Source organism: Ambystoma mexicanum, chromosome 4p, assembly GCF_040938575.1.
Source record: "Ambystoma mexicanum isolate Mex_15411 chromosome 4p, UKY_AmexF1_1, whole genome shotgun sequence".
Classification (NCBI taxonomy): Eukaryota; Metazoa; Chordata; class Amphibia; order Caudata; family Ambystomatidae; genus Ambystoma; species Ambystoma mexicanum.
The window spans coordinates 978,275,451-978,301,160 of NC_090927.1; the positions used below are offsets into that span (position 1 = coordinate 978,275,451).

General features: G+C 49.5%; 1 protein-coding gene across 2 annotated transcripts in view; it reads right to left on the reverse strand.

Moving 5' to 3' along the window:
• AFG1L (AFG1 like ATPase) overlaps positions 1–24,539 on the reverse strand; it is a 2,086,687-nt gene extending 2,062,148 nt beyond the window's left edge. For both annotated transcript variants that reach the window (XM_069606550.1, XM_069606549.1), the window contains exon 1: positions 24,353–24,539. In XM_069606550.1, the coding sequence (XP_069462651.1) occupies positions 24,353–24,506 (154 nt within the window). In that variant the 5' untranslated portion in view covers positions 24,507–24,539. The remainder of the gene's footprint in view (positions 1–24,352) is intronic.
• Between the last annotated feature and the right edge of the window lie 1,171 nt (positions 24,540–25,710).

Genomic DNA, 25,710 nt, shown 5'->3' on the forward strand with positions numbered 1-25,710 from the left:
AGATCACTGGGCTGGCGATCCCCCTGGGATCCGGGCATAGTATTACTTGGAGACACTGGGCGGGGGTTCTTTCCCACCGACAGGTCAAATAGCGTCTCTAATTACCCACGGCCGCCAAGATCTCCATAGCGCGGTTGTGGAAACACCCGGATGGCCCCTCACTTCCTATGTGGTGGACAAAGTGCTGGGATACTGTGGTGTCGGAGGAAATCACTGCATGGCGCCTTGGAAACATCTCGGCCTTTAGAAACACTTGGGCCCACTTCATGGATTATGCTGAGAAATTCCCGGGACTGACCCGCCGCCCACCCAGAACTCGCTGGCTTACCTGAGACCTAGCGGGCATCCCACAGAGCACAGTGACTCGTCGAGTAAACAATCTGGCTTGCCCGTGAGGGGTAGTCCTACAATTTTCCAGATGCTCTCACATGTATATCCTAACTGTATTGCAAGCAATCTTTATGTAATGCGGATGTTGATGTGTACTCTCTGGAAAAAATCCTAATAAAATGTTTTGTTGAAAAAAATAAAATAAGAAGGTGATGGTTGTTTTGAGTTAAAAAAAAAACTCAAAAAAAGTGACGGGGGGAATTCGGGGGGGCAGAGGCCAATAAAGATCAGCCTTATATTAGTGACAAAAAGGTGCTGGTGCCCAAGTGTCAAGATAATAGGCAGCATAAGGGCCCCCTCAAACCCTCCAATTCACCCTCCTAAACAGGGGAGACCTCAAGGAGGGCCACCCACATTGTAAAGAGTGTTAGCCAACGAGAGTCACCAGGTCGATCAAGTGGGGTTCTCCTACTGACGTTGTTCAAGGGATTTCTGCTACTTTCATCGTCGCCTTTCAGGACCTGTAGACTTGCGTGTCCATCGGGGGCGGTCTGCAGCACCTCCCGCACTATCAGGACCCTCCTCTGTAGAAAAGGCAGTGCCACGCAGAGTAGAGGCGTCTTCCAGTGAAGAAACTTGACATGGAGCATTCTGGTACTCGAAAAGGAGTTTAAAGGGGAAACCCCATCTGTAGGAAATGTTATGATCCCGTAGCCAAGCCATAACAGGGTGCATCCCCCACATCCTCTGTAAAGTGAGTTGAGCCAAGTCCAGAAAAATACAAATCTTTGCACTCCTGAAAGGATATTGAAACAGCCCTCTAGCCTTCATGAGGATATCCTCTTTCATATGAAAAAAATGAACTCTGGTGATGACGTCTCGGATGAATCCCTTGCTCTTCTGATATGGGGAGAAGGTTCGATGAGTACGGTCGAGAACTATATCTGCATCCTTTGAGAGGCCCAGAATCTCCCAGAAAAGATACTCTCAGTATTTGTGGGATAGCTATTTGATTGCGTGCGCTGTTTACCACTCTTAAACCCTTAAGAGAAAAGGTCGGCACCAAGTAATATCCTTCCCTCAAGCTTCCCACAAAGCTTGTAACAAGTAAACAGAAAATATCGTAGTTCGGGAGGATATCTCGCGCTCACACCATACACTTCATCTATGTTTCAACTTGTTACAAGTCCAACATCAATATTCTTAAAGTCATTCAAAGTAAATCCAAAAGATCAATTTGCATAGTGCTTTTCAAATTTGAGTGTTTTTAATTCATCAAGAAAAGGAAAGCCGACCCGTGTTTCGGCCGTCGTTCTCGAGGCCCATATGCAAATCCCTATATCTCCCAAAATGAGATCTGGATATTGCTCTTGGAGCAATTAGAAGAATGGTGACTGGGATCTAGCCCATAGAAAGGTGAACTTTGAATCATGGAGCCTAAGATTTAGAAATATAAGATTACAGGAGAATACAGTATTCATCTCATATTAGTTTGAACAGACTCATCCATACAGGATTGGAAATCTGAAATCTCAATATTAGTTCAAGTGTGATCCACTGATATCCAGATCTCATTTTGGGAGATATAGGGATTTGCATTTGGGCCTCGAGGACGACCGGTGGTCCAAACACGTGTCGGCTGTCCTTTCTTGATGAATTAAAAACACTCAAATTTGAAAAGCACTATGCAAATTGATCTTTTGGATTTACTTTGAATGACTTTAAGAATATTGATGTTGGACTTGTAACAAGTTGAAACATAGATGAAGTGTATGGTGTGAGCGAGAGATATCCTCCCGAACTACGATATTTTCTCCCAGAAAAGATCCTGTACATATGATGTTAATTGGGCATCAGGGACTGATTGTGAGATCCCTGTAGACGTATATTATTCTGTGTCAATCTGTTCTCCCCATCTTCGATCTTCATCAGGATGAAAGCTTGCTCCTCCTCAAAGGCGATCATACGTTGCTCCATTCCCGATTGATCGTTAGAGAGTTCCATAACAGAGATTTCCATGTCAGTCAACCTTGGCCCCATCTATTTCACACTTTTACCAACATGAGGGTTCAAGCAGTCTGCTTTACATTCCAAGATGTCTTGTCTGAGTTCCGATAGCATCTCACTCTTTAGGGTCTGGAGTAAGGAAGCAATACAAGTTTTGTGGCTGGTACTGGAGTCTCCTCTTGATCCGCCATGTCCTGTGGAATCCGTGGGGAACGTTCGGCACATGTCTATGTTGGACCGGGGTGGTCAGAAATTCCTTAATGTCTATGGTTTTAGACTAATTCGTCTTGCTGGAGGACATATTTAGAATCAAGGTAAGAAAGGAGATCAATCCCCGGCCCCAATGCCACTGTGCTATTAGATCTGCAAGCTCTACGAAGAAACAGGGCTGGGGCTCACCACCCACCAGTCCAAGAGTGCCCTCAAAAGGGACGGTGCACCCCAAGGGGGGCCCAGCAGCCCAATATGAGCAACTCGGCGAGGGGGCCTACGGTGTGGAAAATGCATTGAGTGGACTTGTGGAACAATATTAGAGAGAGCCTTCAACATCTGTCAGAGTCTGCAGTGGGCCTGTTAAGAGGCTTATCAGTGGAGCTATGTCATGCCGAGTATCCCTGTCCTCCACCCCACTAGTGCCTGAGCCCTTGCTCTGAGCGAATTCCATCAAACAGTCAAGGGGACTCACACTGCCGCCTGCCAGATGTGTTTAACCATAGTGTTGCCAGCAAATGACTGTCAATTAGAGTTCATCATCAGAGGCACTGGTAACAGCTTCCAACCAGCATCACCCCTGTGTTTCAGGTCCATTTCATGTTCCACAGAATGAAAGCTAGAGTCAGAGCAGCAGAGGGCGGGAGTAAATCACCCCCTGTGGATAATGACTCTACCTGCAGGAGCGTATGTCTTCTCATCAGTGAAGATATAACCCCTGCCAGGCACTCCAAGGGAAATCCTTGGCCAGTTCTTATGTAGCAGATGAGATGGGAGGGACTGGGGGGAGAAGGGTTGGTCTGCCCGTGGACGTTCCAAAATGATTAAGTAACTTGCGGCGATAATGTACCCAGCAGCGGACCCCCACAGCGAAGGATAAGACTAGCAAGGAACTCGCGCACACCGGCCATAATCTCGTTGCTCCAACCTCAGCTGTTCTTCGCCCGGTTCACCTCCATAGATTAGATGTGCCCCAGGGTCAGATCAGGGGTAGGCGTCCTCCCGCTGCCGAGCCCCCATCTTTCAGGGCTCCGCCACGTGACTGCTCTGCTCCCTCGCTGCCTCCTGTGTCACTGCAGCACTGTTACCAGCTCATATCGGGCGCCCCGCCACACCAATGTTCCAATCTTCCTCCCCAGTGGCACAGCCCTAATGAGCGCTCCGCCACAAACAGCTACCAATACAGAGACTTCACCACCTGCAGTGCAGTGGTCGGCTTTGCGTCCCCAGCGACGCCATATTTTCTCCAGCGCGGAGTACACTTTAATGGGGGATAACTCGCCACACAGAGCAATCTATGGCCCCAAATTCATACAGAATGGGCCTGGGAAAGATTCCCAGTCCGGTGGCACCATCGCGGGGTCAATAGCTGGTGGAGAACCGGCACCAAGTTGCTGTGGCCCTCCCAATTGTTTGGAGCCGAAATAGACAACGACTTCCTGGCTCTCCAGTCAAGCCATGCCCCTAAAGAGACTTTTGAGGACTCTTATCAAAGAATATCCCAAGGCAGCCCTCAAGGCTGTGTGAAGTGGGTCAGGAGAAGGGAGTCATTCTCCTGACCACACTCTCTTTGTTGAATCAGAAACTAGAGCAAAAGGTTGATGGGAAAGAGATAAAGACTGAGCAAGTTCACCCAGTGAAGGGAAACATTCTCCTGGCTCCATTTTCATTTGGATGATAATCCCTTTTGTAGACTAGTGGTAGGGTTAGAGTAGATTTTGGACAGAGGACGGACACTTTTCATTTGGACAAACCCTCCTTATGTTGAGCACCCGAGTTAACATTTGTTTAGGCAACGATAACCCTTTAGAGTTAGGGAGAGGTAGAACCTTTTCTTTATTTCTAAAAATAAAACTTGTTGAAACACACCACTCCTTTTGGTTACTTTTAAATCTGCCTAAAGACAAGCTGGTGGCAGCAGTTACATTTATTTTTTTTCAAAACATTTTTTAAACTTCTTTTTATTGTTTCATTAACAAAGAGAAATAAATAAGGTTCAACAATGAAATAAACCCCCCTCCCCCCAACCCCCGTCACAGCCCCTGTAGTCCTTCCCTCCAACCGTTTCCCAACCACTCTTTCAGTTAAAGATGTCCAACAGTTTAAGTCTTTGACAGCACCATTGTTCCCTGAATTCCCCTTTCAAGTATTCCAAGGTTTCCCTCTAATCCGCATAAAAGGCTTCCAGTTTGCTGTCGGCTGCGTACGTTGCCCATTCCAATGAGACAATGTCCCACATTTTCCTTAGCCATTCCTGCTCTGTAGGGGCCATGGGGCCTTTCCACTTCTGCGCAATGAGGGACATAGCCAATGTAAATATTACTTTCGCCTTGGTACACCCCCTCCTTTCCACTTCATTCTCCCGCCCGCCTATCCCCAATAAGATCTCCCGGGGTTCCTGGTGAACCCCCCCCCCCAGAGCCTGGGCAAGCGCGCTCATGATTACGCTCCAGAAAGGTTGTATAACGGGGCAATCCCACCATATGTGCGTAGCCGTGCCTATTTCCCCGCAACCCCTCCAGCACTCCCCTGAGGTAGCAGGGTACATAGCGTGAAGTAGGGCAGGAGTGTAGTGCCACCCATACAGATATTTGTACCAGCCTTCCCGCAGCTGGATCGCTTTTGCAACCTTAGGGATCTGTCGCCACAGCCTCTCCCAGTCCCTCTGCTCCATTCGAACCCCAGAGTACCGCCCCCAGTCCTCCATGTAGGCCCAACTGACACTCGGGCCGGATCTCTCCAACTGTTTGTACAAATCTGAAATCAACCCCCTAGATCCCTGGTGGGTTGTTACAAACCTTTCAAAGTGGGTTAAATCTCTAGTTGCGGCTCTCCGTGCCTCCGTAGTCATAACCCAGTGCCTGATTTGGAAATACCGGAGCCTCTCCCGCTCCCCCAGGCCGAACTCCCGTTTGCATTCCTCAAATGTTTTCACCCCCTCCCCAGTGAACATGTCCCTCAAGGTTCTACACCCCCCCTGCTCCCATGAAATGAAAGCCCCGCCTCTCCAGTCTCGGTGAGACGTCCCCATTATTAAAGAGAGGGGTAAACGGCAAAGGGAAGGTTGGGATCCCCCGCTTCTCTACCGCACGATCCCAGCGGTCAACCACGCTTTTAGTGATGGCACTCAAATAGAGATGGGCCGGTCTCAGCCTACGTGGGAGCCACAAGACCTCCCTTAGGTAGTGTCGGACAACTGCCCTATCCATCTTCACCCAATGCTTCAAGTAATCCTTCGAGAACCACTCCTTGATTACCCTAAGCTGTGCCACTTCATGGTAGCGGCGAAAGTCGGGGAATGCCAAGCCTCCCCTTTCCCTAGATGCCGTAAGTAACTGCCTGGACAGACGCGATCTCTTCCCACCCCAAACGAATTCCCTGGTCACCCGGTCCAGCCTCCCGAAGAAACTTTCAGGAACCCTCAAGGGGATAGCCTGGAATAGATAAAGTACTCGAGGGAGGATCACCATTGTAAGGACTGCCCCCCTGCCCAACCAGGAGATGGGCAGGGCTCCCCACTTCTGTAAATCTTTTTTAATTGCTAGGAGAATCGGCTCGTAGTTTGCCCCGTACCACCCCGCCAGCGAGGGGGTCATCTTTACTCCCAGATACCGCAACCCAGACGGGCTCCACTTGAACGGGGACATCTCCCTCCTATCCCTCGCTTCTTGCACCTCCAGAGACAGATTCATCAATTCCGACTTTTGGAAGTTAACACGCAAGCCTGAGATTTCGCCAAAAGTGGTTAGTAGGGCCATGCATGCTTGAAGGGACCCCTTTGGGTTAGTTAGTGTGAGCAACATATCATCGGCAAAGGCCGCTACTTTGTGTTGGTTCCCTTCGAATGGAATACCCCTAATGTCTTCTGCCTGACGGAGTGCCAAAAGGAGTGGCTCCAGATAGATAGCGTAAAGTAACGGGGAGAGGGGACACCCCTGCTTCGTCCCCCTCTGGAGCCTAAAAGACTGGGACATCTCCCCGTTAACCAGGATGCGTGACGTGGAGTTCTTATAATTAGCGGCAACCAGGTTTATGAAACCCTCCCCCAGTCCCATCCTACCCATCACCTGAAATAAGAACGACCACTCCACCCAGTCAAACGCCTTTTCGGCATCAAGTGCTAAAAGGACCGCCGGAGTGGCCGTTTTACGCGATTTCTCCACCAGGTGAGCGACCCTCCTTATGTTGTCGGCAGTTTGCCGTCCCGTTACAAAGCCCGACTGGTCTTGGTGAATTAGCGTGAGTAGGTGTTTTTCCAGACGCCTTGCCAAGATCTTCGTATAAATGTTTGCCTCTGTGTTGATGAGGGCAATGGGACGGTAGGAGGTGCATTCCTCCGGATCTTTCGCCGCCTTATGCATGAGAATAATTTTAGATTCTTCCATCGTCGGGGTGATTCCGCATGAATTAAATAGCTGCGTTAAATGTGGAACCAAGAGATGGGAGAATGCCTTGTAGAAGGAAGCGGGATACCCGTCGGGCCAGGGAGCCTTGTTATGGGGAAGGGATGCTATTGTCGCCCTCACCTCGTCCTCTGTAATGGGTCGGCCCAGCTCCCCGCCCTCCTCTCCGGACAGTTGCGGGAGTGGTAAATCCCTTAGGAACTCTTTCTGTGGGAGTGGGGCCGGGTGCTGGGAAGAGTAAGAGTTTCGTAAAACTCCACCAACCTCCCCTTTATTTCATCAGCTCGGGTTAGTCTCCTACCCCCCTGGTCTTTAATGGACGGAATTACTTTCTATTCCCTCTGACCCCTCAGGAGGCGAGCTAGCAGTGAGCCTGCCTTATTGGCCTTAGCATAACATTTTTGTCGGACCCTCAACATGGCTTCTTCTGCCTTCTTAGTTCTTAAGATCCCGAGCAGACCCTCTGCGAGCCTGTACTCCCTGTATGTTTCCTCGTGGGTGTTTCCCGCATCTGGGTTCTAGCAGCCTCGACCTCCCTCTCAAGCTGATCCTCCAGCCCCCTTAACGCTTTATTTCTCTCCGCCTTTAATGCAATGAGTTCCCCCCTCAGAGTAGCCTTAAAGGCATCCCATCTTGTGCTCAAGCTCGTGTCCATGCAGGTGTTCCTTACAAAAAACTCCTGAATCCTGCCCTCCAGCTCCCTTCGTATCCCAGGATCCCTGGGAATTTCCACCCCCACACCCTCGGCCTTCACCTTCCAAGCCTCAGAGTAATTTGCACAACCTTATGGTCGGCTATTCCCAGAGGGCCCACCTCCACCGCCTCTACCTCTCCAAGTAGACTGGCAGAAACCCAAATATAATCAATACGGGACTGGGTCCGGTGAACATCTGAAAGGAAAGTGAAACCTTCCTCGTCCCCCCGTAACACCTGCCAGACATCCCGCAAGCCGGCCACTTCCCACCTCTCCATCAATAGAGGAGAGGCTACCACGCCCCCCCTCCCCTTTCATGATGGGAGCGGTCCCGACTCCTGTCCCAAGCCAAATTAAAATCCTCCATCAGAACCACTTGACCCCCCGCGAAATTCTCCAGGACACTCAAGGTATCCCGCAGGAACTGATCCTGGCCCACATTAGGGGCATATACCAAAGCAATAGTGTAGCAGGACCCCATTATTGTCCCCCTCACCATAATATACCTTCCATTACTATCTCTGAGAATCTCGTGTAGCCTAAAATCGACCCCCCCCTTCCAAAGACTAGGGCAACGCCCCCCCTCTTCGTAGGACCAGACGCAAACCATATCTGCTGGAACCCCTTTAGGCGAAGCCGGCCTTGATCTTGCCGCCTTAAGCGGGTTTCCTGCAATGCGAGCACGTCCGGCTTGTGGGATCTAGTGAAATGCTCCAGTTTCGTACGCTTGAGGGGGGAGTTAAGCCCCCTCACATTATGTGTTAGCCACCGAAAAGCAGCGTTTGAACATGTGGCACCCCCTTCAACCAGCCATTCGGGACTCCCCGGGTCCATCCCCGGCCTCCATCCTCCCTTCCTTCCTGTTGTGGGCCTTGGGCTTCCTCCTCCCCCCCCCCTCGGTCCCCGTTGGCCCCCCATCCACTATCCACTCGAGAGTTACCTTCCCCATTGTCTGCTGTGAGCACCCCTGCGCTGCCACCTCCCTTCCTCCCCCCCCCAAATAGAATTAGGAACGAAGATCCGCCTCATCTGAGCTCCCAAACACCCCGTGGAGGGTGCCGCGCGCCTGCTGACCCGTTTGAAACCCGGAGAGCAACCCCACCCGGCACTCGGCCCCCCTCTCGTGTCGCCTCCAGCTCTCCCTCGTGGAGAGCCCCTCCCCATACAGATACGCTGCCAGCTCCACCCCGCTGGCGGATTCCCCTCGTTTCCCCCTTGAACCCTCCTGCCTTCCGAACCCCAACTTGGAGGGCAAGCCGAAACCCCCCACACCCCTCCCCGGACTCACTTGTCCTTGCGTGTTCCAAGAAGTGCACTCCCGCCCCACCCCCCGGATCTGTAAACAGCCTATACCCCACCACCCCCGATTTAAGAACTGCCCCGGTTCGACGCTGCAACATTATCCCGACCCAGACGCTGCTCCCTCCTCCTCCCCTCGTGCACTCCCCCCTCTCCTTTCCTGCGGACCTCTCCGTCCCACTCTCTTCCTTGTTTTTTCACCAGCTGTAGACCATGACCACGGTCTGCTTCCTTCGCCTAGGGCCGAGGCTCTCGGCTGGGCTCCCCCGGCAGTCCCCCCTCCATCCTCTAGGTCCAAGTGAATGATATTGGCCGTCTCCTGCAAAGTAGTAGCCCTCCTTTGGGCTCCCTCCCACTCGAACACAAGCCCAAATGGAAAGATCCACCTGTACTTAATGCCTCTTCCAGTGAGCTCTCTGAGGGCTGGACCCATATTCCTCCTCTTCACTAGGGTGCTGTATGCCAAGTCCTGAACCAGGGCGATCTCCTGACCCTTGTAGCTCACTGGTTACTGGAGCCTCGCAGTGCGCAGGACCGTCTCTTTTTGGGCATACCGCGCAAACGCGGCCAGGACGTCTCGAGGCCTAGCGTTGGGTCCCTGGGAGAGCCAGCCCACTCTGTGCACCCTGTCGAACTCGATCGCTTCGGGGTCCCCCTCACCCAAAAGTCCCATGAAAAGTCTCTGGATTTCTCCCTTCAGGTCCTTATCGCCTATCGATTCCGGCAGAAGCTTCACCCTAATATTGACCCTTCTTGATCTATTTTCGAGATCCTCCACTTGGGCTTCTAAGTTGCGCGTCGCCAGTTCCAGACGATCAATAGCTTCCCCGTTGGCTGTCGAATCCTTTTCCACCTCCTGCAGGCCCCTTTCCAGCAGATCTGTTCTCTCCCCTAACTGACCCATGTCCTGTTTTAGCTCTCCCAGCGCAACATTCAAGTCAGCTCTCATTAACTGAAACTGATCCTGAAACGTTTTAGCTAAGGTTTCTCCTAGAGCCTGCATCTCCCCTCTAAGGTCCTGTCGTGTCAGAAGCTCCTGGTCCCCCGCTCCCTCCCGGGCCGGCTGCTTCTTGTGTTGTCCATTATCATCCCCTCCGTTATCCCTGGTGTCCATCGCCGACCACATGGAGGGGAGGGTAGCCATGGGGTCTCCCATGCACTGGCCGGACCGCGATGCTTTGCCCTTGGCCCTGGAGGGCATCAGGATCCTTGTGTCCTCAGTGTCCTTAGGGCCCAAAGAGACCGGGCTGGATATGTCCAACAGCTCCCCGATGCCTCTCAGCCCTCTCCAGAAACCTTCACCGCTGGCCAACGGGAGGGGGGAATTGACATCACCCCCGCTCTTACCAGGGTCCCCCCTCCTCCAAACCCCTCATCATCCAGGAGGCTAGCTCCAAAGTAAGGCACCCGCTCCCCCCGAGGGCCCTGTCAAGTCCAGGCTGGCCAGGGGCCCAGAGGCCAGCCCCTCCAGCTCCCGGGGCTGAGCAGTGACCACCTCAGAGCCGCTGCACCGACCGTCCTCCTTCACAAGCAAGCAGGCTTCGCTGTCTCTTCCTCGCTCCCCGGGACGAGGGAGAGCCGCGCCAGGAAAAATAAAAATAAATAAAAATTCCTTGTCGCCCGGGCCCGCCCCCTCCAGGCGGCAGGACCCGGTGGGCCAGCAGGGAGAACGCTCTCCTCCCTCCTCTCGCCTCCTGCGGCGCACCTGCTCCTCACCTCCTCTGGCGGTCACCTCGCCTCAGGCGCAGCCGCTCCGGCACCTCCGCTCCCCGCTCCCTGAATGCCGGGGATCAGCACCTCTTCCGCTGGTGGGGCGGTCCGGGCCCCAGGTGGCGCCAGTCCAGAGGGACGCTCGGGTCTCCCCTCTGCAGGCTGCGTCGGTCCCCGCGGGGCTCCAAGCCACCCGCGCTGCCACGGCCGCCGTCACGTTCCTGGGTCGGCCCTCCGCGCCAGCAATCTCCCCCAACGTCCCTGGTGCAGCCGGTCGGGCAGAGGGTGCTCGTCACCGCGGCCCGGCAGCACTCTCCTATCACGGCCAAATGGATAGCCGGCACCGCACTCGAGCTGGGGCCGCGGCACCCAGGATTGTTCGCCGCTTGGCCCCCACACGCAGCCCCCGTCTTCCGCTGCTGCCTTATGCCCCCGGGGGTGGTGGGTCCCGAACACAGGCCTCAGGATACCGGAGCTGCCGTTGGCACGTCTAGTTGTTGCCGGCGGCCATCTTGGAATGAGCACAGCAGTTACATTTTTACCCTTTTTGCTATTGTTTTAGTTAGCTCTCTCGCATTTGACTACTAACTGAGGCTTGTGTCCTAAGATGGCCGTGCCACAATATTTGTGGCTTTTTCTTTGGCCTTCTTCCTACCTTCTCAGGTCAGGAATTTCCTTTTATGGTCATGCATTTGCCCAGGAAAGCAGTGCCTTTTGCAGGCTAGTGCATGCCATGTGTGTTGGGACCCAGGAAGTGGGTTGGGACTGTCTGGTCCCAATACAAGTATGTCTGGGTGTGCATGCATGAGTCAGTCCCACAGTGGTCCGTGATTGGGCCACTGTTGGTGTGTATGCGTGGGGCCGATCTTTCCATTGGAGGGCTGAGTCTGATTGCTCAACCGATTTAAGAAGAGGAGCCTGCATCCATTCCAGCAGATCAGAAGAAAAGCCAAGTATCCTGTGTAGCTGTTCAGACAACGGAGGACCCGAGGACGAACCATGAAGAGTTCTGGTGACCATTTCTTGCTGCTGTACCAGTGGAGTCCAGTCCGTTTACTGATCTTAGAAGACCCTTGCTGGTGCTTCGAAACTTTTGACTAGTGGGATCAACTCCTTCTCGCGATCCTGCAGCCTGGAGTCTTCGGAAGTGTCCCTGGACCACACGGTGGACTGACCAACTCAATTTTGGGCTACCGCGCTAGAAGCATTGCCGTTCTGTGTTTTGGCCCGGAACTTCGTGAGTCTTCCGCTAGTTCTACAAGTCGCCTTCCTGCGAAGTTTCAGCATCCCTGCATTGACGTGTCTTGTTCTGGTAGGCTTGTTTGCGACTTCTGAGACGCTGCTGTCGCCGTGTGCGCTGACTGTTGCTGGAACCAGCCATCCCCCGTCTGGTACAGTGTCCTGCATCAGTGAGTGCCTTCTGCATTTCTCCACTGGAAAGGGTTGCACTCAGCTCAGACCGGAACATCGCTTGCACCCGCAGCTCCTGGGCATCTTCTACTGGATTCAATGGTGGATAACCCTGCCTCCAGCAACTCCCACTCGACCTGCCAAGTACTTGGGAAAAATCGGAGTATGGGCAGTGAGTAGTCGCAATACTTACCGGTGCTCCCATCGCCTCCATTATAAAGTTTGTGAAGAACTTTGCTTTATTTTACAACTCCATTGCTTTTTAAACTGTTGAAAAAGCACTACAAAGGATAGGAAACATACTTTACTCATCTGTAACCCCCTTTTGCTGACTTCTGGAACCAAACCACATCCACAGGAACACTTCCTAACTTTTTCCCAACTTTAAAATGTAGTTTGTGAACTTCAGAGCACAAGGACCCATTCAACTTAAGGTTGGACTTTTAAAGTTAGGGCCCTCATTTCTGTGGGCTGTTGATGCAATTGCCCAACTACTTACCTTTCCTTTCAGGTATTGGGGTAATTTGTATGCATTGCACTAGCTACCCTATTACAGGCGTGACTTGTGAATAAGCCCTGTGCAGAAGGGCTGGCTATGGCTGTCTTGGGCGGGGTTGGCGGGGTGCGGTAAACACTCCAGGCACTTTTGAAAAGTAAATTCTGTCACCGTAGAAGAGGCAACAAAAATCTCTGTGTATAGACACTCGCTTGTGGTAAGAAAGATTGTTTATTTTACCTTCAGGGCAAAGCTCAAGAGATGAGATGATATATATATTATAATTTTTTTTTTCTCTCTCTCTCTCTCTCTCTCTTTTTTGCTGGAGACTGAAGTGCCTGTTTAATAGCTTTCAAGCTTGCTAAGGCTAAGCAGACTCGCCAGCACTCGTTAGTCTTTCATTTTGAAATCTGTCTAGCCTGAAGTGTAACCACGGAACGCTGAAGTTGGCTCAAAAAGTATTCACATAGAGGCATTTCTAGATACTGGTAATTACACAAAATTTGCTTGTATCGTGCATTGCCGACACCCTGTAACAGAGTGAATTTCCGTTTATAGGAAAGATCATGAATCGGTATTCTTTAAAGTCAGGTATGCCTGCAAACCCTAACTTTACATGCAAATGCAGAACAAATCTGAGCATGCAACTCGACTTCTCAAAAATACAAACGCCTATACAAAAACGTACATATAGCAGACAAAATGAAAAGCAAAATATAGGTAAAAACAAGAAACGGTCTATGTCTATTGATAATGACATTAGGTTATATTATAATAAAGGGGCTCCCCTTGAACAGCAAACCAATGATGGAATGGTAAAACAATCCAAATTGTCGAAATTGGATGCACGAATGGATGTTGAAATTGTGGCAATAAAATGCAGTAAGCCGAGGGTTGTCACCCTTGTACCCCTTGACAGTGTTCTGTCCGATGTGACAATGGAAATGGAGGATAAACGCTGTGATAGAGACATTCCCCATGTATCTGGAGTTGGCAACCAGGGGAGTTTACCGCCACCCATGCTATGCTCAATTGCAGCACAACATAAATTACAGAAAGCATATCATGAAATGCACATTGCGGGGCAGGTTGATGAAGAAACCTTGTCATTCATGAATCAAAGTAGCAACTCAGGCAAAAATGAAGACATTATTTTTGTCCACTCGAATACGGATGATTTGATGCAAGTGGAACATTTATACCCATTAATAGTCCAAGTGGCCCTGGTTCATCTAGGCCTAATGAGTGTGATACTGAGGCCCAATTGCGGCAAGCGAACCATTTAACATCTAACTCTTAGAGTCATTTGAAGACCTGGAGTGCGAGGGGTCTGTGCATCGTTTGTCTTTGTAACGCTTACCTCTGGGGCCCTGCAGGAGTGCCTGGTCCGGTCTGTCGGCGAACTCTGGTCCGGTCTGTAAACGCCTTTTGATGATGCCCAAAACACTCCCTCCACTCTGCTCGCTGCAGGTGAGCTCACCCAGCAGTCAGAGGGGCTGGAGTGGCCTGGCGGTACAGGATCTGGATCACTCTTATGTTGGGCCTCCAAGGCGTGTTGCACCAAGTCTCTTAGTCTTCTTACTGATGTTGATGCTTTAGCCCGGTTTCCTCACTGGGCTAGTACCAATCCTGCTCAGTTCCTTCATTGAGTATTAGTTAGTTCCACCGGTACACTTGCCTCCAGTTCCTTCACTGTGGCGTGGCGGTTTACCAGTTGCTCCACTAGTGAAATGGGCACCCAGGCCTGCTGCGACCCCCAATCCGCCTTCAGTTGCGTTATTGTATTTAGTTATAGGCACCTCTCCACTAGCTAGTGGGTAATATGTCCTTGTGCCTGCTACTGCGCTGCCTTACTCTAGTCTCTGCTTTCTTCCTAGTGTTGGTATGCTGATGGAAGAGGTTGGCGTGGGAGAAGACGGGCACTGCTGCTGATATATATTGTCCAGGTAAGCTATTGCGAGGGTGGCGGGTGGGGTTATTTGACGAGACTGCCACTTACCATATGTCTTTTTGTCTTTCTTTTTCAGGTGCGGAGGTTACAGAACTCCGTCGCGTTGCTGGAATCCGGCGGGCATTGCAGAAGGAGTCAGAAGAGTTCCGCGACCCGCATTAAGGTAAGTAGAAGATCTTGACCCGCGTAGTGAAGACTCTGGCTTCCCACATAGTACAGATCTGTAAACGCGATGCCTTGACACGTCATGCTGATCAGGAGTTCAAATCTTGATACGACGTGCAGAATGAAACAGGACTGTGACAGGCGAGCGTCACGCTAGCAGCCGAAGAAAACGCTAAGCACTATGTGTGGCCCAGGGCGGTGTTTATATAGCCCTGGCCCACCCAGAACCACTAGACCACCATAGAAACTAACAGTGGCCCTATAGTGGCCATGTTGAATGTCACTGCCTGGTTCAGCCTGGGGGCCATCTTGGAAGGGGCTAAAGGCATACATAAGCCTGTGTCTGCGCCAGACAGCCAGTTTCTCGGTCCAGGTGCCTCGGTTCCCGGAATCATGACAGCACTCCCCCTCAAAGCCCTCCCCCCCAAGGAGAGCCACTCCTGGGCCGGGTCGTTCTTTATGGTAACGAGCCACCAGGCGAGGTGCATGCAGATGTTCCACTGGTTCCCATGTCCGATCCAGTACCCCATAGCCTTTCCAGTCCACCAGGTAATAAAGTTTCTTTTTCGGACAATTTTAGAGTCCAGAATTCTTCTGACTTCGTATTCAGCTTCCCCCTGCACTACTATAGGTGGAGGCCTTTCAAGAGAGTCTTGGGTTCCTGGATAGACCGGTTTCAACAATGAGACATGAAATACTGGATGTATACGGAGTACAGGTGGTAAATCCAGTTCCATGGCCACAGGGTTAACAATATCCTTTATAGAGTATGGACCGATGTATTTTGGGTGGAATTTCCTGGGTCCCTTTAGCTGTATATGCTTTGTAGACAGCCATACCTTGTCTCCAATCTGGTACTGGGGTTCAGGTGTTCTTTTCCTGTCTGCAAAGCGTTTCTGGTTTGTTTTGGCTTCCTGGAGAGCTTGCTTAGCCCTTTTCAAGGTTTCTTTAATGTTAGTATGCAGGGTGCTCACGGCTGGTGGGTCCAAAGCCTCTGGTGGATCCAAGGTTGAAGTTTGTGGATCCAGCCCATATAAGAAGAAAAAAAGGTGATATGCTGGTGGGACTATGGACTGTGTTGTTATATGCATATTCCGCTGCCCATAGTAACTCCTTCCAGTTCTGATCTGTTTGGGCAAGCATGCGCCGAAGGTCCTGTTCGAGTGATTGATTTGTCCTTTCGGTCCGTCCATCGGTTTGTGAATGGTGGCTAATGGATAGACAGACTGCGATTTGAGCCTTAGCACAGCAAGCCCTCCAAAACTTGGACACCATCTGGCTTCCATGATCCAAAATTACCACAGAAGGGAATCTATGTGACCTGACAATGTTGGTCAGGAAGGTTTGAGCTAACTGTCCTGCATTAGGTATTCCTTTCAGAGCGATGAAGTGTGCCATTTTAGTTAAGAGGTCCACTGCAACCAGTATGGTATTGTAACCTCCACAGGAGGGTAGGTCTGTGATGAAGTCTAAAGATATCGTGTGCCATGGAGTCGGTGGAATTGACAAAGGGGGAAGCAATCCTTGAGGCTTGGTTCTGGATACTTTGTTTGTAGCACAAACGTTGCAGGACTTTACACGTTGCACAATGTCTTTCCGCCAGGTTGGCCCCCAGAAATGTTGCTGAATCTTTGCCATGGTTTTGGCTATGCCAGGATGACCTGCTGTAAGAGCATTGTGATAAGTATCCATGATTAGTTCTCGCATTTCATGATGTGGCAAATAGAGATGCCCTCGGTAATATGGCAGATTGTTAACTACAGTGCGTAGTGGTCCTTGTGCGACCCATGTTTGTACTTGCATTGGGGTCAAGGCTTCTTTGATTTCTTCATGCAGCGTCTCCAGTGTAGTCTGGTGGTCGCTAATTATTCCGATGAGTTTCTCTTCAGGTACGATGGGCTGAGGAAGAGGGGATGCATAAGCGTCTTCTTTTTCAGTATCCCAACCGATCCGTGACAGCGCATCCGCTTTTCCATTCTTCACTCCGGGACGATAACTGACTGTAAAATCGTATTCTGAGAAGAACTGGGCCCATCGCAAATGTCGTGGTGTTTGCGCCCTGGCTGTCCGTAGAAATTTCAGGTTGCGATGGTCAGTAAGTACAGCGACTGTATGTCATGCTCCTAAAAGATGATGCTGCCACTCTTTGATGGCTGCTTTTATGGCAAGGAGTTCCTTATCGGTTACTGCATAGTTTAGTTCTGTAGGATTAAATTTCCGTGACCAAAAGGCCACTGGATGTAATTGGTTGGTACCTGGATCGCTCTGAGACAATATCGCCCCCATTGCCACATTGGAGGCGTCTGTTTCAACCAGAAATGGGAGGTCTGGATTTGGATGGCAGAGTATTGGCGCTGTGGTGAATCGTGTTTTTAATTCCTGGAAAGCCTTCTCGGCTTCTTCGGTCCATTGAAAGATACGGTTTTTCCTGAGCAATAATGATGTAATTGGATGGACTACTTCTGAAAAGTCAGCAATGAACCTCCTATAAAAGTTCGCGAAACCCAAGAAGCTCTGGACCGTCTTGACTGAAGTAGGTGATGGCCATTGCAGAATTGCTTCCACCTTGCGTTTGTCCATCTGGATGCCCTGGGGACTGAGTATGTATCCAAGGAATTCCACCGTGGTGACGTGAAAAGCGCATTTTGGTTTTGCAAACAGATGGTATTGACATAACTTAGCCAGGACTGCTTTTACGTGATGTACGTGCTCTTCGTAGGTTCCGGAATATATCAGGATATCGTCTATGTAGACCATAGCGCAAACGTCCAATAGTTCTCTTAGTACATCGGTCATAAACTACTGAAAGGCTGCTGGAGCGTTGCATAGCCCAAAGGGCATAACAGTGTACTCGAATAGCCCAAACTTGGTGCGGAAGGCTGTCTTCCATTCGTCTCCAGCCTTAATGCAAACCAAGTGATAGGCTCCCCCGCAGGTCCAGTTTCATGTAGATCTTTGCCCCTTTTACTTGGTCTAGAAGTACTGGAATCAGAGATAATGGATACCGGTTTTTTACAGTGATTTTATTGAGCCCTCTGTAGTCTATGCACGTCCTTAGATCTCCCTCCTTCTTGGGGACGAAGAAGAGAGCTGAGGAAACCGGGGATTTGGAAGAGCGAATGAACCCATTGGCTAGATATTGGTCCAGGTATTCGCAGAGGTGCAGGTTTTCCTTTTCCGTAAGGACGTAGATACGACTACATGGAAGTTGTTCTCCAGGGATCAGATTGATTTGACAGTCGTAGGGCCTGTGAGGTGGCATTGTATTGGCCTGTTCCTTGTGGAAAACGTCTTGAAAATCGCTATACTCTGGAGGCAGTTGCCCTACGATCACAAGGGCAGTTCCTGATGTCTGTACTGCCGACGTGGGTTCCTTTTGGGTTGTAACTGAAGCTGAATAACAGGTTTGAGCACATTTGGGTGAAAACCTCACCGTATGCTTATGCCAATCTATGACAGGATTGTGATATACCAGCCAGGGCTATTCCCAGGATTAACTGGAACTGAGGAGCGTTAATAAGGTCAAAGACTATGTTTTCCCGATGACCATCATGGCATAGCATCACAACTGTACCAGTACATAGGGTCACCGACCCCGAAGTCAACTGAGTTCCATCGACGGACAATATGGCATCAGCCTTTTCCCTTTTCTGGGTAGGCACCCCTATCCATTGAGACAAGGTGATGTCCATGTAGTTACCTACTGCTCCACAGTCGATATACGCTTCCAAGGCGTGCATCCGTTGTGACTGTTTGGGGCATAGTAGGATGACTGGTGTTGTTAGAAGCGAGACCGCTGATGTCTCTTCCTGTCCTGACAAGCCGGTCTCTACTCTTGCCAAGCCTGGTAGTTTTCTGATGACTCTTGCGACTCTGTTGTGGCTGCTGCTGTAGCTTCCATAGCCCCCAAAGGCCTTTGTGTTATCTTGTTTGGGCAGTCTTTTAATGAAATGTCCCGCTTTGCCACAGTACAGACATAGTTGTTGTTTCCTACGTCGTTCCCTTTCCTCCTTGGTCAGTGGCCCTCGAATACTTCCCAACTGCATTGGTTCTCGTGCGTTATCAGTGGTTGGAGGTGAATCCCGGGGGCGGACGTACAAGGGCCGATAGTCAAAACGGGCTCGGTCGGATCTCCTCTCCTGCAGACGGTGGTCAAGCTGGACTACCAGGTCTATGTACTCAGCACAACGATCGGGCGGGTTCACGACCTGTGCAAGAACGTCCTTCAACTCGTTCCGTAGACCTCGATAGAACAAAGTGGTCCTCTTGTCCTCTGGCAAGTTAGTTTCAGTCACTAGGAGATTAAACGTGGTAATGTAAGCCAGAAGATCCTGAGAGCCTTGTCGAAGACCTAGTAATTCGACATCCAAAGCATGTCCCCCCCGAGTATGGCGGGAGAAGAGCTTGTCCATCTCTTGCTGGAACTGTACAAAGTTGTGCAGAACAGGGTCATCTTGGTCAACCAACAGAACTGACCAACTAGCGGCATGTCCCCCAGGGTAGGATAGGATGACGGCCACTTTAGTTTGATCCGTCGGAAACGCTCCTGGTCGGCATAAGAAATGGAGCAGACACCGAGTCATAAATACTCCATTCTTCGGTGGGTCATCCATGAATCTTTCTGGCAGGGCCGAGGGACGGTAACAGGAGTGGTTACCTGTATCTGAGAGGTTGCTGCAGCTGCTCTATCCGCTGCGCCTGGCAATGGGGTTTGTCCTGCTAGAGTACTGGTGAGGCGCCCTGCCAGTTCTTCAGTTCTGTCTCGGTTCACTACCAACTCCTTTCTTATGGCACTGGAGCACTAGCAGCATGCACCTCGGCTCTCAATTCGCCCAGCAGGAGGGTCAACTGGTCGACCTCTGAAGCCATGGCACTCTGGCAGAGCAATTACGTGGGCTTAGCGTTCTGTAATGCTTACCTCTGAGGCCCTGCAGGAGTGCCTGGTCCGGTCTGTCGGCGAACTCTGGTCTGTAAACGCCTTCTGATGATGCCCAAAACACTCCCTCCACTCTGCTCGCTGCAGGTGAGCTCACCCAGCGGTCAGAGTGGCAGGAGTGGCCTGGAGGTACAGGATCTGGATCACTCTTATGTTGCGCCTCCAAGGCATGTAGCACCAAGTCTCTTAGTCTCTTTACTGATGTTGATGCTTTAGCCCGGTTTCCTCACTGGGCTAGTACCAATCCTGCTCAGTTCCTTCACTGAGTATTAATTAGTTCCCCCGGTACACTCGCCTCCAGTTCCTTCACTGAGGCGTGGCGGTTTACCAGTTGCTCCACTAGTGAAATGGGCGCCCAGGCCTGCTGCGACCCCCAATCCGCCTTCAGTGGGTAATATGTCCTTGTGCCTGCTACTGCGCTGCCTGACTCAATTCTCTGCTTTCTTCCTAGGGTTGGTATGCTGATGGAAGAGGTTGGCGTGGGAGAATACGGGCACTGCTGCTAATATATATTGTCCAGGTAAGATATTGCGAGGGTGGCGGGTCGGGTTATTTGACGAGACCGCCACTTACCATATATCTTTTTGTCTTTGTCTTTCTTTTTCAGGTGCGGAGGTTCCAGAACTCCGTCGAGCTGGTGGAATCCATCGGGTGTTGCAGAGCGGGCGTTGCAGAAGAAGTCAGAAGAGTTCCGCGACCCGCATTCAGGTAAGTAGCAGATCTTGACCCGCGTAGTGAAGACTGGCTTCCCACGTAGTGTAGATCTGTAAACGCAATGCCTTGACACATCGTGCTGATAGGGAGTTCAAATCTTGATCCGACATGCAGAATGAAACAGGACTGTGCCAGGCAAGCGTCACGCTGGCAGCCGAAGAAAACGCTAAGCACTGGGTGCGGCCCAGGGCGGAGTTTATATAGCCCGGGGCCCACCCAGAACCACTAGACCACCATAGAAACTAACACAGTGGCCCTCTAGGGGCCGTGTTAAATGTCACTGTCTGGTTCAGCCTGGGGGCCATCTTGGAAGGGGCTAAAGGCATACATATGGCTGTGCCTTGCCAGACAGCCAGTTTCTCGGTCCAGGTGCCTCTCTGGGCTTTAGGGATTCCCGGAATCATGACAGTCTTTTATTGCCCCCATTACGCGTCGGGTGGCCTTAGAGGCAATGCCTCTACTAACAAATGATGCCCCTATAACTCTGCAACCTGGTAAGGATTTTCAAGCAAATGTGTCACAAGACAAGCACACCTTAATGTCAATGAACGTGGCCTTACTATCCCTGGCCAATTTATATGAGACATTAGATCAAAAAATTAATTATCAAACAATCGTATTATCCCAATTGTTGAACCGGAGTGTCATATCTGCATAAGATGCGATGGCTATAGACCACGCATTTGAAATTTTCCGCCACTGTAAACAAAATAATGTCTGTTATAATGGTTGATATCAGTGATGAAACAATGCCACAACCTAATGCAGATATGAATGGTGGTTCACACATTGCTAAGGCCATAAAATCAGCACCTTTAAAATCATCAGCTGTGTCTGAGAACATAAAGGGTGCTGATAATTCTGACAGACACAGTGTCCTGCTGGGGGGTAAAGATGATGTATCTAAATCAAATGCATTTTTCATGTTCTCCAAAGAAAAGACTACAAATGGGGAAACAACTGATGTCCTTGCCAAATCAAAGGTGAAAGCAAAAAAAGTGTCTGCAATTCAGAAGAAAAAAATAATAATAATAAAAAAAAAAATTAAAACATTTTTTTTAAAAAAACAACAAAAAAAAATAGAAAAAAAGGTTCGAAGTCTAGACGGTTTTTGAAAATTCTAACCGCATCACATAAAAGATTGTATCTTAAAAGAATAACTGCAAAAAGATACCATCAACTATTGTGCATGGGGAAGTCTCTACCCCTATGGTATGTAAACCGCTAGATGATTTGGTTGCTGCCTCAACTCAGATTAGTACACATGTGGAAACTGCACCACAAGCCACACTCGTAATGAAGGAAGTGATAAATGCATCCAATGGGTCTCGACCAACTGCATCCAATACATCTATAGATGCACTATCTGCTCAGATGCAAGTTGAAATAAATAAAGGAGTAGCACGCTACATCCCAACGGCGTCTGAGTGTAATTCCTGCTGTAACTCAGCCATCACCAGCCTCTATCATGCCTTAAGTAAAGGGGCCCAGTTTTGAAACCAATGCAATTAAAACAAACATGCCGTTGTACTCACATATAAGTCAAAGAAATACATGGTCGACGATTCAGGGGCAGAAAAGGGAATCTGGTGATAAAAACAAAGTTCTAAATACACAACAGAACCAAGAATGCCATCACCAATTCATTATTGAATGTCGCCAACACCCTTTACTGAAATTTGACCTGAATAGATCCAGTATCCTTAACATATGTAAAAAACGTCCGCAATTGCGCAATGTTAAGTCAGAAGATGTGGATAGAGTTGAATTCTTGGATGACAATGATCTCTCCAAGTATATATCTTTTATACTTGTAGTATTGTATGATAACATTACTTGATCGATTAATTTTTCTAATGTGTGTGTGGTCCTATAATATAGTATTTTTGTACTTACTGTCCAATTGTAATCATTGTGTATTTCACTGTGTGGACTCATTGTGGACCCCCGACCCTGCTCACCTCTCCTGAGACTTAGCCTTGACCACTCCCCATGCTACTTTGGTTTGACTAAACTCCCAGAGTTTCCCCTGTTCACTAGAACTAGGATGGCCTCCTACACTTTACCCACCAGGCCAGAGTTTAGAAATCCATTGTAACAATGCACTAGCATGTCCATTGTTTCAGGCAGTAATGGCAGTCCCTCACTTAAAATTGTAGTCCCCTGGCAGTGCAAGTCCAGTTTATGACATACTGGAATTGGAATTATCTGGCTAATTCTGTTTCTCATGTAGACAAGGAAATAGCAGCAGTATATATCCTGCCTCTCTCTAGTCATTGGCCCTAGCTGAGAAGACAGGTGAATAATATGATTTTGAACCAGTTAGATGCAGAATAAAAGCATGGCTCCAAGTGTGTTCCAGAATAGGAGGGCTGGCTCCATATTCTGGAGTTATTGGTCTGCGGGGGATACCCAAGTTGGGCCCCACGTATAATCCTGTCTGTAAACTACAGTCGGTTTAGGTATTAGCATCTTGATAGTTATGTTCCCAGAAGGAGTGTCTGCGTAATAACAAGTCTAGCAGGAGAAACTAGGGAAAAGCCTTCGCTTATTTCAATATTTTAGAATGTGCTCTATGCCTTTTGCAATTGGAGGGAATAATTTGCAAATGACACATAAGCTAACCCACTGCTGTAAATTCTGATGAATGCGGGTAGCTGTAGAAAAGTAATCTCCACAATATATTTGATAATAAAAAAAGAAACCCCTACAGTGCCCATGGTCCTGGTGGAACGGAACATCGGTCATGCTTTTTCTGTTGCTAAATGGGAGAAGATCTGCCATTGGTCTAATAGAATATTTAGAAATTCGTGTTATAAATGTATACAGATCAAACGTCTCAAAAGGGCATACCTCTCTCCTGCACATGGAGCTCGCTATGCTAAAGATGCAACTACATTATGTTCCAGGTCTTTCAAAAGAAATGTTGTGGTCATGTGTTCTCGTCATGTCCATCTGTGGCTACTTTCTTGTCGCAGATTTTACTTGAATTGCAGAATATTACTGGAGTTACCTTGAAACCAGGGCCTGCGAGTTTCCCGCTTGGTGGGGCTTGTTGGGGAGATGATTGGATGATTTGCCTGGGGATTTCAACGTGTTCATTTCTTTAGCTATACTGTTAGATGTAGGATGTATTTTATTGACCTGGAATCGTAAAACACGCTGGAGCATTCCCACTTGGTTTGCAGAATTGTTCTGGGGCAAAGGTTGTCATGAATCTTAGAGGAATTACCAATACGTCCATGCTCAAGTAATATTTGGCAACCGCTCGGATTTGCCTCTACCCATTAAAGATGTTGACCTCGATACTTCACTGAATTACATTTGGGACCCCTTGGATTAGGGCTATAATTTATGATGATACATTTATTTCCATTGAGTTTTTTAAAATGTATTTGGTCTCCTCCATGATTAATATAAAGCGATATTATGATGCTTGCTTCCACCATGTGATGTGTCTGTAAATAAAGTTTGTATCTCGGATTATAAAAAGTACCGCAGCAGGGACTTGGACTCACGACGATCCCCAGGGGTAACAATATCTCCGTCCAAATGCGGAGAAGGCTAATTGGGGCGCATTCAAAGTAGGACACGGCAGTATTTCTCGCAAAAGAAACGAATGAGACATTCCAAATGAACGTTTGTATTCGTTTCTGAAGTTTGTAAATATTGCATACGCGTGGCCACCGCAGGAAACGCTTCACTGGCACATTAAACATTGGTGTGAATAGGGATGAGTCCGGCGATGGGTCTGTCACCTGAGGGCTAATATGCTCCAGGCGACGACTGATCCCTGTGAGGAAGGGGTCGCAGTCCAGCTCCAAACGGTCAAGGTTCTTCTGCGGGGAAGGCGCACATACGCCGTGCCATCAAGGCCGAGGGGCCATGAATGCAGTGAGCAGGGGATACTCGAATTCCAAGGTGTACCAAACATGTTACTAAAACACCGGTTTGCACAGGAACACTGACAGTTGTTCAGCCCCAAAGTAAATCATTGAGTCTACAGAGCCTTGCAACCTCCACTGACCTCTTCTGGGGGGCCCGCTGTCTCTGACCAAAGATGCGGGTTTCCCATTTCCACAGAGCAGGCCTGCGGCGATGCGGCTCCTGATATTGTGGCAGAAATTCCGGAGATGAGCTGTGTAAAGAAGCGCAACCAAGGACGCCCTGGAGGCCGCCATCTTTCCCCCAACGCTCCCTACAAATCAGAGGGAGGGGGCGGGACCAGCTACTGGCACGCCCCTGCCCTCGCATCTCATGAACACAGAGCACGCCCTACAGCCCTGGACTGTCTATCGTATAGTTGTGCACACAGATGTGCACTTGAAGCGACCTGCATGCGTCCCCCTGTGGGTGACGCAGTGTCAGCTGAGATAGCGGCTCAGCAAGTAAAACATGCCCTGCCTAGAAAGATATGCACTTACGCAGGCTTAGAGATGCCACCTTTGTTTCAAGCAAAAACCGAACACGAAACCGCCCACTTTCCAGTATTCCCACCCCACATCCCCTTGACACGCCTATTTATAGACACGATTACATGAAAACTGTAAAACAATAGAAATGCCAAAGAAACAGAAAACTTGCTTAGTTACTTTTATTTTAAGAATGCTGTGTCCTTTTATTTTAATCATTATTTAAAAAAATCGGCAATGATGAATATTCATTTTACTAAATGATACACCATACATTTTGACATTGGAATGATGAAAAGCCTTTTCGTGGAGTGGCCCTGGGCTGCCTGGGGAGATTAGTGGGCCCGCAGGACCCCGCCTCAAAACGGAATTTCAGAGCCTGCCAGGGCTCTGCCCCTGAAGGCCCCGGCCCACTTAAAGCCCTATATAAAGTGTTGCAGTAGTCCAATTTCGAGAGTATAAGTGCTCTTACCAAAGTAATACAACGGTTGATAGACAAGAACAGTCTGCGTGCATTAATTAGTTTGGACGTGTATGCTGTTGCTGAGGCTGTTGCATTGGTTCCATGTAATAATGTCGCCACAAAAATCTCGCCATGCAAAAATATCGCCGAAAAATGGCCGTTTTTTGTGGCGACATTATTGCATGGAACATGCGGGGGACACCCCCCCCCGCAGCCCCCAATTTTTTCTTTTTTTTTTTTTCCCCCGCCCCTGTCCCCATATATATGGTCACCCATATAATATCGCCGCAACCTTTTCCCGGCTATATTATTTACGGCGACCATATATATGGGGATAATATTACCTGATACCGTTGCATTTACTTGTCTGGAAAGGGAGAGGGTGGAATCGAGATAGAGTGTTGAGGAGACACAAGAGCCCTGCAGGACTTCACGTGTGATTGGAGAGGGGTCTGCAGCGGCTGAGGGTGCAAACACCCTCATGGTTTTGTCTGAGAGAAAGGAATGGAC